The 19,032-nt window shown below is 38.7% G+C and overlaps 1 protein-coding gene across 1 annotated transcript in view; it reads right to left on the bottom strand.

The window, feature by feature from the left end:
- Nucleotides 1–1,180: 1,180 nt before the first annotated feature.
- Nucleotides 1,181–19,032, bottom strand: part of CDS1 (CDP-diacylglycerol synthase 1) — a 33,771-nt gene continuing 15,919 nt past the window's right edge. The window contains exons 4-13 of the mRNA XM_030492985.1: nt 18,645–18,742; nt 16,348–16,487; nt 14,756–14,814; nt 12,462–12,544; nt 10,904–10,991; nt 9,774–9,842; nt 8,822–8,974; nt 6,458–6,577; nt 4,422–4,525; nt 1,181–3,823 (exon numbers count right to left, since the gene is read on the bottom strand). Coding sequence (XP_030348845.1) covers nt 3,694–3,823; nt 4,422–4,525; nt 6,458–6,577; nt 8,822–8,974; nt 9,774–9,842; nt 10,904–10,991; nt 12,462–12,544; nt 14,756–14,814; nt 16,348–16,487; nt 18,645–18,742 — 1,044 coding nt within the window. The 3' untranslated portion in view covers nt 1,181–3,693. The remainder of the gene's footprint in view (nt 3,824–4,421; nt 4,526–6,457; nt 6,578–8,821; nt 8,975–9,773; nt 9,843–10,903; nt 10,992–12,461; nt 12,545–14,755; nt 14,815–16,347; nt 16,488–18,644; nt 18,743–19,032) is intronic.

Here is a 19,032-nt window from a genome sequence, read left to right as displayed (position 1 = left end):
TAGGCAAGTGCAAGTGAACTGGTGGCACCTAAATGGGGCTGAAGCTTTATATCTTGATTTCCCTAGGAGAATATGTAGGTTTTTCATACTCACTTGCAAAGGTTATGTCCGTGCTAATGAAATCCTAACAATACTGGTTTTTCCTCACCTGTTAGAGACCAAAATATAATTTGCAGAGCAAGCATCAGTATTGAGAAGTCAGGGTGTAATATGTATGCAATGAACAAATCATGGTGGCTGTAGTATTCAGTGGTACATCAGTGGTGGACTTGGCAGTGCTAAGCTAACGGTTGGACTCCATGATCTCAAGGGTCTTTTCCAACCTAAATGATTTTGTGATTCTATGTTTATGGGTGACACATTACTGCCTGTTTCTGGAATCCTGTCAGATACAGGACTCACATTGAAGTTTATGCAATTTGAAATTGCTAAACCATCAAACTGAATATCCATTTTCTAATTGAGAAACTATTTGCAGGAGAAAGAGCAATTGTACTTTAGCTACGTGCAGGTCCTGGTACAAGCTGGACAAAGGGGCTCTGTGCAGTGTGGTTTAAGAGTCACGTACAACAACTAAAGTCAACTTAGGAAAAACAAAAAAAGTCACAAATTCCCTCTGTTGCAACTGCACAAACAAGGATTACTTTGGCTGCTACGTCAGGATCCCTGAAAGTAGCTCCTTCCAACTGCCTCGGCAAACACACCTTGAATGGGTTCTGTCTGTTGAAGGTAAAAATTTCCTGTTTCTGTGCAAGTAACAGTCCAAAACTTTACCTGTCTAGCAGGAGAAAACTCACCAGTAACATTGCATTTCCTTTCCTCAGAAGAGTATCAGGAAGCAGGTCACAGGAAAGCTCCCTCTGTGCTTCCGTAGTTTTCTGAAGTCTGAGGAGGTGCACAGCACAGACGTGATTTGCTGATGGTGAGTGTTTAACAGATGTTACAGTCTTCACTGTAATACAGAAATGAGCTGCGCTTGTTACCCAGCTTGTTTGAGGCTGCAGGAGGTGAAGGGCCTTGGATCCAAGACTTAAAAGGGAATGAATGGTCAGGCATCACCTGAAGTCTTGAGGGGTAAAAAGTAGGGAAGTAATAGCAGGCTTTATGATTAAGAACATAACTTTAAGCAATAATATAAAGGAATATAAATTCTTGTTAAGAAATCTCCACCCACTGTATGTGCTGTAGGAAATACTGGACAGGAGGATTTCTGTCCCAGTTTTATTTTTATTACAACACCTGCTTCAATGAAAGATTGAAACAGTCAAAACAAACCAGACATTATATGCTCATACCATTTACAGTATTTACATAATATACACATTTATTTGTTTTTCTGCTCAGCGGGTAGTTATAGCAACTTGGAACAAAAGTGCAAGTGAAAAGTGACACTGGTGTAAACAGTTAAACTTTCCTGTTGGTCATATTGCAGTGCTTGAACTAACAGAAGTAACAAGTGTGGTAAATGCACTTCTTAGTAAGCAAGCATAGCTGTCACTATACAGTGACAGGTCCTGCTGAGGTTTATTTACACCAAGCCTAAGCCGTCAGAAAGCTATTGCTCTACCCAGAAAATTGATGAGTGAGTTCACAAGTGATTCCTTCTTCATTTTAACACTGAACAGCAGAATTGCAGTGTTGAACTTTCTCTTGTGCAAATACATAGCAATTAATTTCAAATGCTCTGTTGTAGTAAATGCTAAAATATAATTTAACTTTATTATACATGCTATAAAATTACACTAAAAATTTCAAGTTTCCAAAGTAACAATTACCTTTATATATATATTCTCTATATAATTTTTTTAATTTTCATTTCTTCTTTTCAAATATCCAGGATAACGATATACCAAGTCGATATACCAGCTCCACTATGGCTGTGATTTTTCATAAGCACCTACTAAAGTCCCATACATAACCAAAGTTTCATCTAAAAGTTAGCTTTCCAGAAATGCTATTTTGGTTGCCCTCTCATTTTCTTTTCTCTTCCCTTCTTTTTAAAGCACTTTTCCATATGTCCCACTCCCAGCAAGGCTGTGCTACCTTTTAACCTCAGGCTATGCTGCCCTTCTGGTGGAAGGGCTGAAATTCGGTCCCCTCCAATTAATAAGCCAAGTCACACAGCCACTGAAGGACAAGCAGGTGCCTACCATGGCCTAAGTTCAAAACGGAGTGCGCAGTGGTCCCAGCTGCATGGTGTTCAAAAAAAGCAGCCTGTGTTTTACAGATACATCTCTTCACCCACCCTAGTGATTTTCTCCATGGTTTTACCCTCAAGTAGCACCAATCATTTAAAAATTTCATCTTTTCTATATATATATATACACATCTTCTAATATTTTTAATATATATATATATACACACAGAGACATATGTGGCATTGGTACGTTCACTGCAGGAGAAACTTATTTACAATTAATTGGAAAAAGTAAGTTTTATCAAGTTACAGTATACCAAAACAGAATCGGCATTTGTGCTTTCTGTTTGTACAGGAGTAATTTTTGTCATTTCAAAAAAGTGTATATTTTTTACTTGCCTCAAGACATGTCACGTGATGAAAAAAGTTAGAAAACAGCTAGCATTGAGAATTACGGAACATCAGCTTTTCTCATATGTCTACACAATAGCCGCTTCCTATGAAATTCTCCAGTCAAACATCTATGTGGTTACCCAAGTTTGCTTGAGGATCTTCTTAATAAATAACAACACACAGCAGAAGAACCATGTATCCCACCTTGCACGGTGCACATTCACGAGATAAAAGCTTTGGCCTTCACTGAGTAACATGTTAATAAAACAGCACTTAAACTTCACTTACTCAGGACCTCAAAGTGCTTTTAAAAAGAAGGAAATACCCCCACTCTACATGGTAGTTAAGAGGCACAAGGAATAAGGCTTGAATTACTGTCTTCAGACACTGAGCAGGCCAAGGGCTCAAACTCCAGATTCTCTCCAATCTGTTTACTGGGTCGGAGAATCCCATTTTCTCAGGTAATCTCTACTCTTGGATGTAGATGCTTGTTTATAATCCATAACATCAACAAAAAAATCCAGCAGCTCCACACCCCAAACAGCCCAGCTACACTTCAGCAAAGGTTCTTTTCACTGGAAAACATGAAATAGTTTCATAAGAAGGAGTTTAATTAAAAACAGAGCTAAGTTTAACCTTCACAGCGATTTACTAAATGCAGGGAGTCTGACACAGCAGGCTGTAACTACCTCTGTGACCAGGCTAACAAATATTTTCTGGCCAATTGTCATTTCAGCACTGAGCTACATAAAAGTGACCACCTGCCTCATCTGTTTACATTTCAGTAGCCACAGGAGACCAAGAAAAGTATTGCTAAGATATACAATATCAAATAACTGATTAAAAACTAATGGTGAGTTTTCTTTTTTTTTTAATACAAAGCCTGTCAGGCTGGGTGCTGAAGGAAGGCTGCTGCCATCCTCTTCAGGAACTAAAATATGCAGCATGTGAACTGTTACTTTGCAAGCATTTTATTTTAAGAGTAAGAGATCCTCTGTGTCCTAATAGGAAGTCATAGCATTCACATTCATTTCAGGAAACATTCACCTCTTCCAGACCACAAACTACTCTCCCTTTAGCTGTTATCTATGTGTATGTTTGCAATGCTTTTTCCACAGGCTTCTTGTAAATGGAGGTTTCTTCTGGTCCTCTGTTTTGACAAACTACACTCTCAGAGATGGCTGCAGGATCCCTTTTTCGATGAGGTGAGATTTCAGGGTTTTATACACGCTTAGTTGTTGCTCAGGCTGAAGTATCAACAGCTGCTTCAGTAATTTGCTGGGATTTGGACCCCTGTCAATGAAAAAAATAGTATTTTTTTTTAAAGCAGCCACTCTAAAGAAACTTTTCAACAACTTTCCATTTTCCTCTTGCTGCACAAGCAATGCCTTCCTATTTTGGGGGACACCAAGTTAGGGATTTCTCCCATTCTTTCTCCTCAGGATGCATAAGCATTACTGGCAGAGCATCCTCCTAACAGAAACTAAAAGGCATTTCTTGTATTTGCTGCCAAATGGGGATATTAAGCAGGCTTATGACAAATATGATTCACTGATTCATCCTCAGTCACTGTGATGAACAGTTTTCATCAAGAGATCTTTTTTAGTTTATCTTCTAAGAGGCTGCTACACAAAACTTTCTGGTATTTAGGGTACACAGGTTACCTCTAACAGCAGTCACAGAAATATCAAGGCACAGCTTGAACTTGACATAAATCCTAGGCAGCAACATATGTTTTCTTAATAGTTCTGTATTTTAAGTCATTGCATAAATCAGATCTAGAAAACCACAATCTCTGCTGTGCTAACAGTGCAGAACATAACTTGTAAGAAACAGCTACGGTACAGCTCCTATACAAGGTTAAGGAGTTAATATTGTAAAAAGCCCTTACCTTATGAAACTGGTGATATAGACATGAACAAAAGTGGCCATCAAGTACTGACAATCAAAGCGATCCATTATTCCACCATGCCCAGGGATTGTGTCTGCAAAATCCTTTTGGGCGTGAAGGATGGAGAGGGAAAAAATTAAGATAAAAGTGATGGTCAGCGATTCCAACGAAACACACTTAGCAGCAGCACATTAAGGCCGCAATTAAGCTACAGTTTCATTGCACTGAGACAAGAGTTAGCAAGAACCTCCTTTGTTAAAGGAGTTTTTGACTGCAAAGGTGAGTCAAGGGGTCAGAAGAAAAAGAAGAGATGAAGCAACTTGTCCATGGTATCACACAAGAGGACAGCAGTTGTTCAGGTGCAGGTTTGCCAGTAGTGAGTACACTTGCATGCCTATACATACTTCATTTTGTAGCAAGCTTCTTAAACTAATGGCTGTCATTTCTTGACTCTGCAGAATCCAGTTCTCCTCTTAAATATTTTTATTGCTTTTTCCTTTACTGGTAGCTGCTGCTGAAACATTTGTTACCAGGGAACATGTATTTGCTACAAGAGAAGCATTAACCTGAGGACTCTTTGCAAGTTGTACTGCCCATTCATGTGCCATTTGTCTCACTGGCTTCTTGGTAACCTTAGTTAAAAACTATATATTTAACAGAATCAAAAACCACGGTAGAGAAAAAATTGCCACTACTTCAAAATATTTCTGACGCAAACAAATCTCAATACACTACCTTCGTGTTACCCCATCTTGTCTGTAGAACAGCTTTATCAAACTTCTCTCATACATCCTTTTCGTCATCCACACTCACTTGTGTAGTTGCTGGGTGAAAACCCTGACCTTAGTCATGTAGAGAAACTGCCAGCAAGCTAAACCAGTCCTGTGCCAGTGCCACTCCAGCCCTCTAGTGCTGGGCAATCTTGAAGTGTCCCATCAATCTAGCCTACATGCTGCTGTCAGTAACAATTCCACGATATCCCTGTCTTTCTGACAGTCCTTTGGTCACCACATTGGGGCCCAGAAACATATATATACAAAAAAAAAATAGTTAATATCTACTTTTTAATGTTCTACTTTAAGTGCTGCTTTCCAGAAGCATGTTTTTTCTCCTCAGAAGCCCTTCTTCACACAGTCTACCTGGACGTACAGGTATGACAGTACATGAGGCTGTAGCTAGCCAGGCAGTGCCGGACAAGCTGCTTGGACCAGCATAAGAAAGAGGGGTAAGTACAAGCACATGTATGGGAGTTCAGCACAAACGGAGAGGTTGATATGCTTCTGTGCAAAGAACATGCCAAAACTGGTTGATGCAGGGAACAACAAGAACAACAATAAGCAACCAGATAAGAATTACAGCAGTCCTACCAAGACATAAAGAAGGTCGGGAGAAAATTTGGGACTGCCCTCTTCCCATACTCCTGCTGCCACTTAATATCAGCCAGGGACAACACTGCCACAAGCGACAGCGCACACCTTGCAATAAACAGAGTTTAGCACATTCCATCATTTGCCAATACACACTCTTGTTACAAGGCAGCACTGTACTGGCAAAGGCAGCCAAACATCCCATGCTTTGGTGAACCTGACACATCAGCATCTGCGTACGACACAAATACTACTGGTAAAACACAGCCTGCCCCAATCTGAAGGGTAAAACATTTGTCAGTGCCTCTTGGGCATCTACAGATTGCCTTTCATGTCAAGTGTAAGGTCTCACATCCGTAGCTGAAAACCGTTCTGCAACATGACTTGGAAGGGTAATTAGCAACCAAAATATGAAACCAAATTATCGTTAGATTTCCAACACTAAAGTCATATTCCTAAATCTTTGCATAATCAACATAACACATACATATATCTAATAAAAATAAGTACTGCTGCTGATGCTAAAAAACAGCTCAAACATCATCACACCTCAGAAACACTAGGTACTACAATGAATGATTAAAAGAACCCAAACCCAACCCACCAATTTATCTAATTCAGATAAAAAAAAATCCAAAATAAGACTGGCTTACAGGAGTCATTACACACCTTGATTTTGAAAGCTCTTTTAAATCCACTGGCAAAGAATCCTCCAAATGGCCCAATTAATGAGGCAAATGTCGACAGTGCGATGCTGTGCAACTGAAATGGGTACATATTCACCGTTTCCTACAAGTAAAGTAAATAGCACTGTATTTCAGTATGTTTGACCACAAGCATTTTAAGCTTAAATATTTTTAAATGGGGCTGCTACAGACCAAATTTCCACAAAACTCCAGTTTTTCTGACACAAAGCAATACTGTAAAGAAAGGAAAAGTAGACACACTGTAGAAAGTTGCTGAAAGGTCTAGTCATGTGAACAGGATAAAGTATTCAGGGTTACTAAAGCAGTTGACTTTAACAAACAATGTGGGTTTCAACCAACCCCTTAGTTGATCATAAGGAATATAATTACTAATTCCATAACATATGATGCTACTCTCTAGTCTTTCCTGGCTCTTTTCCAGCTCTATTTCCTGTAAACAGAGAAGCTTTCCACTAATTCCTAGTACTGCTCTAGTAAGTGGTCCAATGCTCCCCACCCTCATGCAATTCTCTCAAGATAGATACGAATTTTGCACTGTCCACTGTACATAGATACCTTTGTGTATATACTGCAATAATGGGAGATTTACCCCCATTAATACTTTATGGTTTGCATTTAAACAGATATTGTTCCTCTCACCCTGTTCACAGACTTGAAATCTGTTTTGATCTATTCAAGTTCTTACAGATAAGAGAGACTTCACTGGGAACAGGTAGCTATTTTCCTTCCTGACCCAGATTAGGAAAAAAGGTCTTTTTGCTTAAGCACCTTCAAGTCAACGGTACCAGCTCCAGCCTCTGAGGGAACACTATGCTGGTTGCATCCCTGAGAGCAGAACACACCTCTGCTGGCCGGATCTTGGTAAAAATCATCTGTAGCTGAAAAATCCTGTTTCTTGTGTTTCCAATTTGAATCACACCTGGTGAACAGCAACTAGCTTCTTGACTACTTTGTGCAGTTATCTTAAGACACCTTTCTTTAGGTTAAATTATTTAGTTGGTCAAACAGAAAAGTTTGAGTTGCAATTAAGTTAATTTTGCTGGGAGAACACAAGGCTTGACATCTTTTGACACCAAGAAAAATGTCTTCCAAACATAACATCTGGTCCTATTTCTGCGAGAGAACATCAGGAATTGAGTAATTGAGAGGGAGATCAAAACCAGGCTGTTGCCCAAAAAAGTAGATTCAATTTGACTCTTTAAAGAGTGCTAAAACTAATTCTCTCTTCAAAAGGCTTGCTAGAGCCTGGCTAAAGTACTCCAGAAGTGCATGTGGAACTACCATATCTTTTTAAGGTTAATTGATAGCTCTCTATTAGACTGGCACAGAGTTGGGCATTCCCATCTCCTTACAGTTTACTGGACACATAAGACTTTTCTCAGTCCACATTGTGGTTTTGTACAGAAAAATCCTTATTAAATTTGCAATCGACCCCACAGTTCCTGGAGCAACAATACATTCATTTGGTATGAAAATACCAGACTACTTCTAGATGTCATCTTGCTTTTCTAAGTACCAACTGTAGCTATTAATTGCTTTCAGTCTTAAGTTTGATTGCTACAGTTTCCAGGTTGTGCTTTCTTCTTGTAACCACATCGACTTTTATCCTTCAGTGTTACGCCCATGTAACCACAGGTGAAGCCCACTGCCTTCTCTAGTATGCTGTGCCCTCTGTGCTGAGCCACTGCACAGGCAAGGGGAGTGCTGCAAACCCACTTGTTCTGCATTTATTCCAGTCACCTCCTCTTTGCCCTAAAGGAAAGATAATGATAGACTGCTTTATTTCTATTTGGTATTCTGTTCCTGTTGGAGTGCTTCTGGAGCCTGTGTGTTCGGAAGCACTACTTTGTAGGGTAGGATAATTGATGACCTGTTTCCTGACAGGTAAAGATACAATGGCTCACTTAAAAGAATTTGCAAGCTGGGTGTGAGGAAAAGGATTGGTGATTATATCACATGGAACAATTACTGGTACTCCTTCTTCATTCAGCACGGAAGTAATGACACCACAAAAATTTAAAGCTTGCTCTTCAAAAACAGGTTTGTCTGCAAACTGCCTAAGTGACATCCATTTCCAGCACAAATGGGATAAGGCCAGAAGAACACAGGAGGGTTTGCTCAGATGACTCCAGCAATGCATTTCAGTTCTGCTTGGGTGACCTCCCCTGTCTGAGCAATGGAGAGGCTCATGCTATCGATTCAGTTCTTACCCCTCAAGTCTTACCAGCATCCTCATGCTTTTCCAGAAAGGCTTAGAGAACTGTTCAAGCTGTGAAGTACACTTTCAATTTTAACCAAAGCCTTGGGTTTTTGTGTTTTGACTTACCCATCCCAAAACAGCCTGAAACAATGGTGGCAAAGGGTACTTCTTAATCTGAAAGAGCTCTGAAGGTTCACACTCTGTCACAAATCTGTTGGTTTCACTGTTATATTCCACAGGGCAGACAAAGTACTGATGTTGAGCCAAAAAATAGGAAAACTGAAAAGCAAAACAAGGACTCTTGAAATAGGCATTTGTTGTTACACTTAAAAATCATACAGTAAGGGATGGCTTTGTCATCACAAGCTGAGGATAATGAAAATCTTTCTAATTACAATGAGACCCAGAATGGTGTAAAATCAGCCTGTTAAAGTTGCAGAATGCCTCAACAAGGCAGACAAATATGGATGCTCCATGTGCTTAGTGATGATTTCCCAACTTGTTTTCCTTTTCATATTTCTCATACCTACTGGGCATTTCTGCATTACAAAAATCCCCAAATGTTAGCCACTCATCATTTCTTTGCAGTTCACTTCTCCATTAAAACTTGGACTATCGCTTCTACCAAATTTGGCAGTCACAGGTTCTGCTGACCCTGGTGATAAATTACTCATCGGAACAGTTACTGTATGCTGTTACAACCTTCTATGTAGACACATAGTAGTTTACATCAGTGTAAACTACTTCTCAGGAAAAATATGATTATAAAGTACATAATACAAAAGTACTACTTTACAAAGCATAAATAATGCTATCAATAAACTTCAATTTCAAAACTAAAAGATAAAACTATTCCAGATACAATAATAGTAATGGCAAAAATGCTCAATATAACCCATTAAGGAGAGGTGGAAGCCTTGCCTAGCTAGTTAACAGTTGGCAGAATTCTCTAGACAAAAAAAAACCCTCTTAGGCTTTCAGCAGTTTGAGATGACCAGATATGTCAGTAATTTTGCTTCAAGTAAAAATGTGAAGTTGAAGACTGAACCTATATAAGAAAAGTCCTTTGGTTACTTACAATAAATCCAAATACAACTGTGGAAAAGAAGCCTCCAATGAACCCTTCCCAGGTCTTCTTGGGAGACAGCTAGGCACAAAAGAGATAGAGTTAGCCTCATCAGTTGCATTACTGAACCCTTTTTAACTCTATTTCTGGAGCTTGTTTGTGAACATTAAAGCTCCTGCTTGGTTTTTCAAAGGTGAAATAGAGAATGTCAGCAACTGCAGCCACAGAACATGATAAACAGAGGAGTATAGCTAGGACCTGTCCCAGGCAAGGAGGGAAAGTGCCACAGTTTGGTGTCACTAGGCAGCTTGAGGGAACTGAGAGCTCCCTTCCCATCTGCTACTGCTGTCTGGAGGTTGCTGCTTGCCTCTGGCCACAGCTGACCCTGATTGAGCAGCTGGGCTCCTTCAAGCAAAAGACTTGGAAATATGCACAAGTACTATGGTTCTGTTGGAGACCTCTGCTAGCAAAGGGCACATTCAGATAGTGACAAAAGCCCGGATGATCGACAGTTAATGCTGGGAACTCCTCTCAGGAGACACTAGCTTCCAACGTACAGACTGGCAAACTAATACAGCAAATAACTGCAGGCACAGAAACACCAGTGTAGCAAGCTATTTTCTTCATCAAATTCTATCATGTTTTCAATTTAGGAGCAGTTTAAAATGAGAACCAACTAAATATCCAAAAGTTGACGTGGCAACATTATGAAAATATTCATGGCTTTCTATGGGGTCTTGCATATTCTACCAGAATAGGAAGATTACCACTTCTCAGTGCTATGTCAACAAGACCAAACAAGGAATAGGCTTATATGATGTAGCAGCTTATTTAAAATTACAACGCCTTTACGATAAGCATGCACTTAAACCTGCGTATGAAATCCAAAGAGAACCAATTATAAATTATGATGTAATAGGCTCAAACTGTATTATACTGTAATGCCAATATTACATTCACATTAATACTAGTTTCCACTTACAAATTTTCAGAAACAGGAGAGTCAATTTGGTTTTTTTAGCAAAGATGTGTACCATGCAGTACACTGGAAAGTATTTTCTCCATAAACATGTTTTTGAACAAGTATCAAAACAGCTATAAATTGTAAAAGCTTGTTAGTCAGGAAGTGCCTTAGTACATACCTTAATTAATGGAGTTTTGCCAAAGAAGAATCCAAAAATGTAGGCAGCAATATCATTGCAGATAACACTTGAAATTGGAACCAGAAACCTGGAGAAAGACATGAGAAGTTTCATAAAGAAAAAGAAAACCTGCCCAAACCTAAACACAGGACAAACTGAAACAGCAACCTTTCTTTCTGGGAAATTTTTCTGTAGTATTTGGAAGGAATTACGTTTCATAATGTGCTCACCTACTTCCCCCATGAGCAGCATATTTAGCTATACTGGTCTTAGTCTTCAGCCAATCAAGACCATTACAGGCCCATGTTAGTTCAAGTTGAACTATGATTTTGGTGCATGAGCTTAATATGTGAACAGGCTGACTTTTTCCTGTAAGGCTTGAAGACTGGTACAACAGTTAAGAAGAAATCAACAGATATAAACATGTTAGTGTTTTTGGTAACATCAAGGCAAGCAAATTCCTAGTAAAGTTCAAGGGCATCTAAATTAAAAAAGAAAAAAAAAAAAAGTTTCTTTTTCCTCCTCTTGTCAGTTAGGAGCAGTTTATGTTAGTTTTCTAAGTGTTCTTTTCATGCAGGCAGCATCTGAATTTGTTACTCAAGCCTGTTAACCTCTTTTTTTCCCCCTTTTCAAAGCAGGGATGTATTAATAAGCCAAAAGTCAGATTTTGTGACCATATGCCGAATTGCTTAGCACCAGTGGAAATACAAAACAGTAGGTTAGCAAGGCAACTAGGTTCAGGTTTTGGCACATGAACATGATTATTATGAAAATAATTTGTTTATACAAACTCTGTCAAAGCCTTTGGGTTTTCTTTCTAACTATGAGCACATCTTTTCTGCGATAATCTCCCTAGTTGTACATATATCACGAAAAGAAAAAGGAGAATATGCAGTATTATGTTCTTGGAAGAACACAAATAATCTTCCATATGTGGCTCTTCCTTCTTTCTCAACTTGCAGTTTCCACTGTCCCTAAAGAAGTGTGGGGTTGGAAAACACACATTCTCTTTGAGAAGTGGTTTTAAGTTTAACTGCATCATCAGAATTTAATATATTGCTGGAAATGGGGCAGAAAGATGACCCAAAAATATCCAAGATTTAAACTCTTAAAATATTTTTAGTAATCTGAATTGATCTGAAGAGGGAAGGTGGCCAGATTGGGAATTTCAAATTAAATGGTCCAACTTCAATAGCATTGAGCAATCTGAAGCTCCTGAGTAATTGAGAAAGAATTGTTGGATATTCATCCATTCAGCAAAATGCTATGGAAACTATTTCACCAAGCATGCAAGCAATCCTATTCCTTGCAAGTAAATGAAGTGGTTGTTCAAAACTATTATACTTGTGGCTGCCAACCTAGTTAAAGTGGTTTCTGTTTCTTCTCCTGTATCTTTTACCTCATTGTTCACAATTCCTCTGACTCTCCTTCCAACTAGACATTAATGCTCCTTTGTGTTGCTTTAACTGCTCCCATGATTATTCCCTAACCAGATCTATGTAAAACAACCAACCTTTCAATGCAATAGTTACAAATCAGTTTATTACTGTCCCCTTACCAGATCATGCCTTCAAAGAGATTTTGGATGACAAGATGAGATTGAGTTACAGTGATCAGCAAAGTGACATGAGTCCATGCGAACTGTTAACAATGCAACAACACAACAGTTAGTGAAAACACCAATCCTGTACACCTTGATAAATACTGGTGTGTCAGCTAGAGGAGCTACTTAAGAGCTCACAGAGAAGACCAGTTCTAGTGATAACGCAAGAGATGTGCATACAGTATATCACAAGTTAGCTGGATTTCTGAAGCAAGTATTGAAACTTTAACAGGTTTCCCCATCACTTACCTCCACCCAGAATTTTTTTAACGTGCAGTTTAACATCTAATTTAATAAGACATACACCTTCAGCATAAAAGCAGCAAAGCAATGTAAGCAATGTGATATTCTGTATATACATACAACAGACGTGTTAGAACTTTAACAATAAAATGGCAATGAACTACTAATGAAAGAGTCATGGTACACAGATGTGGATATCTCTCATAACAGAATACCAGTCCTTTTATGAAACATGAACATTCTCAGGATTAGCAAAACCAAAACGTCAATTTTTATGTGCATGGTCATTTAAACAGTCATTTTCCCAGTATTACTGTACGCACTTGGTGTTTTTTCTATAGCACCAGTGTACAATAAAATGGTTTCCAAACAGTTTCCCAGTAAAAATTCTAGAATAGATTTTATTTTCCAAAACTTTTAAATCAAGAACTGGTAGTTTTTCCATAAAATGCCAAATTTAGGCACTTTGAATGTCTGGATGATTTAACACTCAATGTCCTACTTTAATTCTCTTATCACATGCGTCTTCCTATGGCAGCCAGCATCTACTTCCAGTTAAGACAACTCAAGAAGGCTGAAAAGGAGGGGTGCAAGACCTGGCTGAAGGTTTCTGAAAATATTCCTTGCTGGTTAATTAAAACAGGGAATTTTTAGTATTTGTACAGTGATACTGGAACACCACCTAAAATCAAATGGTGACTCTCCGTATCTTTCCAAACACTGTGTTGCCACATAGTGGATACATAGCTTCACTCTGTTTTACTGCAATTCTCAGGTAGTCACATCTTAATGTTTTCTGGGCAGGCACTAAGTGATATGGCTGACAGCCCTTTTTTCTGACTTCTTTCCATAAGGCAAAAAAGGAAGAAAAACCCATGGAAAATTAATATATTTGCCCTGTGCCTATCTGAAGATGAGGTCTTGGTGGGAGGTGGGGTGTGTGTGCAGATTAGAAGGTAAAGACTACCTCTCCTAAAAAAGCTGCATCTCCCTGTCAGGCAAGTTCTCCACAAACAGAGTGAATTTTTTTGAGTAAAAGATTTTTTTACATACTCATACAGGGCTTAGCTAAGTCCTAGTCTAGAATCAGGGATCCTCAATGCTAAAGTGCTACTTAAAGCACTGTAGAAACAGAGGGGTTAATCCCTGGAGCTTTAGAAAATCTTTAAGATTGCACAATGCCCTGACTACTCCAGTTCTTTAAAGACAGGAGCTGTACTGCATTACTGTTTTACTATTGCTTCTAATCATTCCTATATAGAAGTGGGGTTGTTCAGTGGGGTTTTTTTTTATCGGTTTGGGGTGAGGTTCTTGTTTGCTGGTTGTTTTTTCTTGTTTTGTTGTTTTACCTCTGATGTTACAAAATTAGATTTGACTTTTAAAACACGTATAACAAAAAGGTTCATGCTCTTGATTAGCTACTATGCTGCTTATTAGGTGGACAAATAGAAGAGATGAGAACACTGGTTTCTTTTAATAGATTATTGATCTATTGAGGCACAGCAAAGCAGAAGACTAGAACTGCTGTTAAGGGTCACACAACAAATCTTTCACATAGGGGTTAAGCTCAAGTTCCCTTCAGAGTACTTCAGCAGGTCCTCTACAAAGTAATGCTTGAGTCACAAGAACCACTTCCCAAACTATGCCGAATGGTTTGGCTTCAGACCTGGGAGGGAGATGCACACCCCTCTCTCCAGGAATCTCTTTTTTATTATCACTAAGGGAAACAGATGCCTAACAGCTCAAATCCACTTGATTTCATAGAATAACAGAATGGTTTGGGTTGGAAGGGACCTTAAGATCAACTCCCTGCCATGGGCAGGAACACCTTTCACAAGGCCAGGTTGCTCAAAGCCACATCCAGCCTGGCCTTGAATTTCATGTTACTGTTGGTTTAAGCAGATTTTCCACACTACTCTTCCAACCTATTTTATGAACATAGGGACATGACTGTTCCTAGTGACATTCATAACATTAGTGACCACAGCAAAGTGGGTAATACACACCATGTAAAATTGCAGACGATAATGTTTCTTCACTAAACTCAAAACAAACATGCAGAAGCCTGTAAAACAAAGCAAGTGTAGTTTGTACCAGCTTATATTTAATTATACTGAACTGTGATATATCAGTAATTCTCTTCCCTTGAAGCAACTTTAAATCCCTCTGTGGCTGGAAGCATTTGCTTGTATTCAGTTAAGTGTACATATAGAATTATGCTTATTAGAGCACAAAATTCAGTCAACATCAGTAAAGACCATCCATTTCCTTACTTACAAGTTCTTATCATAGGCATCAGTTTTTAGGGGAGACCATCACCTTTTAAAAACCATTCAAAAACCAGGTCAAGCAGCTGGTTTTGAATAATTAACAGAAATAACTGAAAGGAAAAGACCAGCTTGCCCCTTTCCCACAGACAGGCATACGGCTGCATGAAACACAAGCGTGAAGTGCAGGCGTTGGAGAATTCAACAGACTGAAAGAAATGTTCTGGGTGGCTAACAGGGCATCACTTCTTCCATAGGGCAACTTCCTGCACCAGCAGGGTCAGACACACTCAAAGAGCCTTAGCCCTAAAGACAGCACTGCAGTGACCCCATGATCCCAATATGACAGCCTCCAAGGGGCTCTGCTATGCTCTGCCTCCTGCTTTTGCTCATGACTGGGTTGTCTCATCGCTCCCTTCAGTGCCCTTCAGTGGTCATGAAGCATTAGTTAAGTTAGTTTCCTCAAGCCAAACCCAGCTGAAAAAGGTCAAGTCTTGCAAAGCTAGTTTCAAGTTTGCAATCTAAGCACCTAGCAGAATTCTTACCTGGTTTTAAAAATAAAATTAACTGTTGACAGACTGACAGTTCATCATGAAGATCATGTTTCTTAATTGTAATTGCAGCATAGCAATCTCCTGACCCTTAGGGCAATCTGAGTCTTCAATTGATTTAATTTTAGGCTAGAATAATATTAACTGCATTGCTGAAAACACTGTGGACTCTATTTACACATTCACAAAGCAATACCCCACAAAAATGCCAGCTTGTCTCTTCTTCCTACAGAAAAGGCTTTTAAAAAGTCTTTCTTTGGATAGGGAGGAAAATCTATTCCTGAGTCAAGCATCTGAATATCTTGCAGAGAAAATAAAGCCTGAGTGTTTTGAATAATCAGTTAAAAATACATTAGTAAATCTTATTGCTGTAGACCTAGCAAAACGCTTGCACAATACAGCATCAACCCAGCACAGCAATTACATACACAAGTCATCTCCACAGACTGCCAAAATAGCATTCACATATTCAGATACTGAGCTGCAGTTCTTCAGCGATCAAAATTACTTCACGCCAACTTCTCTTGCGCACTATTAGCTCAACTTCCTCAAGATCATCTACTTATTTAGGCTACTTTCTTCTTCTCAGTGAATGCAAAATTTATATTCATCTTTTCACAGGAAAAATGGAACTGCAAACATTTCCTCAAACATTAAGTGGGAAAAGAAACTGAAAGTGTATAAAGCTGGAGAGCAACTTTTATTTATTATTTTTAAGAAGCATGCACACAAACAAATGCAGCACAATGTTCTTTCCTCTTTGCAATTTCTTACACTTACCTGTTAAATAGAGTGCAAAAGATATAAACCTGTGGTAGCGAATTAGGAATTGAAGCTGTTCTCTTCTCTGAACAAACGTAGCGAAGTAATCAGCTACAGTCTCCCCATAAAAGAAGTAGTTCACACACAGCAAAAAGTACCTACAACATACAACAGCTAGCAGTTATTTTAACAAGATAATATGTATTTAAGTCTAACTCTAAAAAACATAAACAAACAAAAAACTACAACATAAAGCACCAGACAAAAGGAAAACCAGAAGGGTAGAAGAGACGGGTGATGAAAACAAAATTCAAGTATAAACCCAGTCTTATACTCCTGGTGTCTCCTCTGACAAGGCAATTTTCATCATTTACTTCTTCTAAATCAACCACACTAGAAAAACAAACACATTTTGCAGGATACAGTTGGAAAATTCTCTTAATCCTTAACTAGTGTTGAATATTCCACACCTACGGAAGTCCTTTTCAGATATTCTGTAAGCACAGAACAAGTATTGGCTATTATCAGTACTGGTACAAGCAATTCTGCATATTCTTTTCCTGTATCCTAATAAGGGTAGTTTCTGATTTCTGACTTACAAACAGGAAAAAAGGTACTTGCATAATGAATCCTCTGAGGTTATAGGACAGTGAATCTGACATAGGGCTTGAGGACCTGAATATAACTATACTTTGGCTACCTGGCCTGAAGATTCTCATTTGAAAGTTACTGCTGCATCTCCTGCTCCACTCCACCACATGCTTTGCCTTTTAGCTTTCTTGACTGAGGAATAACCTTACAAGGTTAAATCCACCAACTAACCAGTAAATGCAGCTATTTCTACGACTTATATGAAACAATTTTGTGAGAGTATGTCCACACTCAAAGTTCAACTGAGTGAAATGTCACTTTCAGCCATCTCTTTTTGAAGGATCTTCCCCTTTCAGTCAAAACAGTCAGTACGCAATTAATTCTGTCACGCGTTGTCATATAAGTTCAGTTACTCAGCTTTCGAGAGTTCATTTGGGATCCTCAAATGCCAAGACAGCACTCAATAAAAACCAATAAATAGCAAATCCAAAACCACTAAGAGATGCACTTCTCAAGGCAACATACTCTTTATCTTTTATCTTCTGTCAGTCACAGAAGATACAAAACTTCTGATTCAAGACTGGATCTCTGGATGCTTGGGAGCGATCAGTACGCATTCGCTTCCCCCCAGTAGATGTTGACACTCACTTTGCAAGACTTCACATCTCTAAATAAGCCAAATATTTGATGTTCAGATTACTAACAGGATTCTTCAATCTCCCTGAAATATCTTAATATTTAGACTCATGGCAAGATGTTGGACTGAAAGGAGCTTTGACATTAACTACTGTGACAAAAAAGAGGAGTTGGTTTTGAGCTCCACATACTAAAGTGACAGTGGTCAACTGCCAAAGTAGACTAAGTGGTAGAGTGCACATCTCCTTTTCTAAAAATTTTGGCAAGACCACAGAATCATTCTCGTATGAGTCTGCTCTAGCTGTAATTCCAGAAGCTATGGAATAAAGCAGACAATAGATCAGTCCCCTGGATAATCCAGCAGTGACCAGAGGGAAACAGATTAGTATTTACAGAAGAGTCAATAGCAGAAATCTACCACATTATACAGTAAAGTTGCTTATAGAAGTGAAGAAGCAATGTGACAAGAGATAGAGAATAACTCAGACATTTCAATTCCTTAAAAAAAACAAACCCAACACAAAACCAAAACAACACAACATAGGTCATGTCTAAAGAATTATATCCTTAATCACCTTAGAGACTACATGTGTCCAACACCTTCCCATAAGTGCACAATTGGAAAGGATTTAAAACTTGTCTGTTATTTTAATTCTCTGTGTGTGTAAAGAGGAGCCTTTAAGGTATCTGTTCTATTTACTTCTTATGCAATGTTAACAGGCAAAAAAATAAACAAACAAACCAAACCAAAACTAAAGCAGTTCAGTTAATACATATCAGGCGATTATTTGCCTACGCGTATTTTTAGATATCTTATGCATGCTCAGTTCTGGCTTAAAGCATATATGCATGCATACATATACGTGTACATATATACATATTTATAACAAGGAAAAAAAATAAAGTAGTAAAAGGCCAACTGGCTTGTTCAAGTTCACGGGTGGAAGACAACTACAGAATCCTGTATTAGAGGCAGATGTCAAGTTCTACGATGGCACATGTCCTGCAAAACTATTATTCCACCATGACGGGACACAAAGATTCAAGTTTTATATCCTTGCTTATTGATGTTCTTGCTTGCTACTCACCAGCTGAGGGATCTAAACCACGGTAAATCATACGAGTGGTAGACTCTGTAACCTATAGTAATGATTTCATGGTAACACTTCACTTGGATGCTTAAGACCTAAAATAAGAGAAATAAAAAAAACATGTAGATATGCTCCAGTTAGTTCTTAAAGGCAGCAAAGTAGTACTGCAACCTGCACTAAGGAGACATACTATTCTGAATTCAAATTCCACACAGAAAACAGACAGCTTCAAAACAAGTCCAACAAGGACTAAAGCTCCATTTTAACCTCCCCAAAAAAACCTCAAAAGCCCTAGGCATGCTGAGAAAAAGCACACTGGGCTAGCTGCAAGAATACTCTTCATGAAACAAAGGAAAACTCCTGACTTTTCTTCATTAAAACAGTT

The sequence above is a fragment of the Strigops habroptila genome, chromosome 7 (assembly GCF_004027225.2).
Source record: "Strigops habroptila isolate Jane chromosome 7, bStrHab1.2.pri, whole genome shotgun sequence".
NCBI classification, from domain to species: Eukaryota; Metazoa; Chordata; class Aves; order Psittaciformes; family Psittacidae; genus Strigops; species Strigops habroptila.
This window is presented reverse-complemented; position numbering and strand designations above follow the sequence as displayed.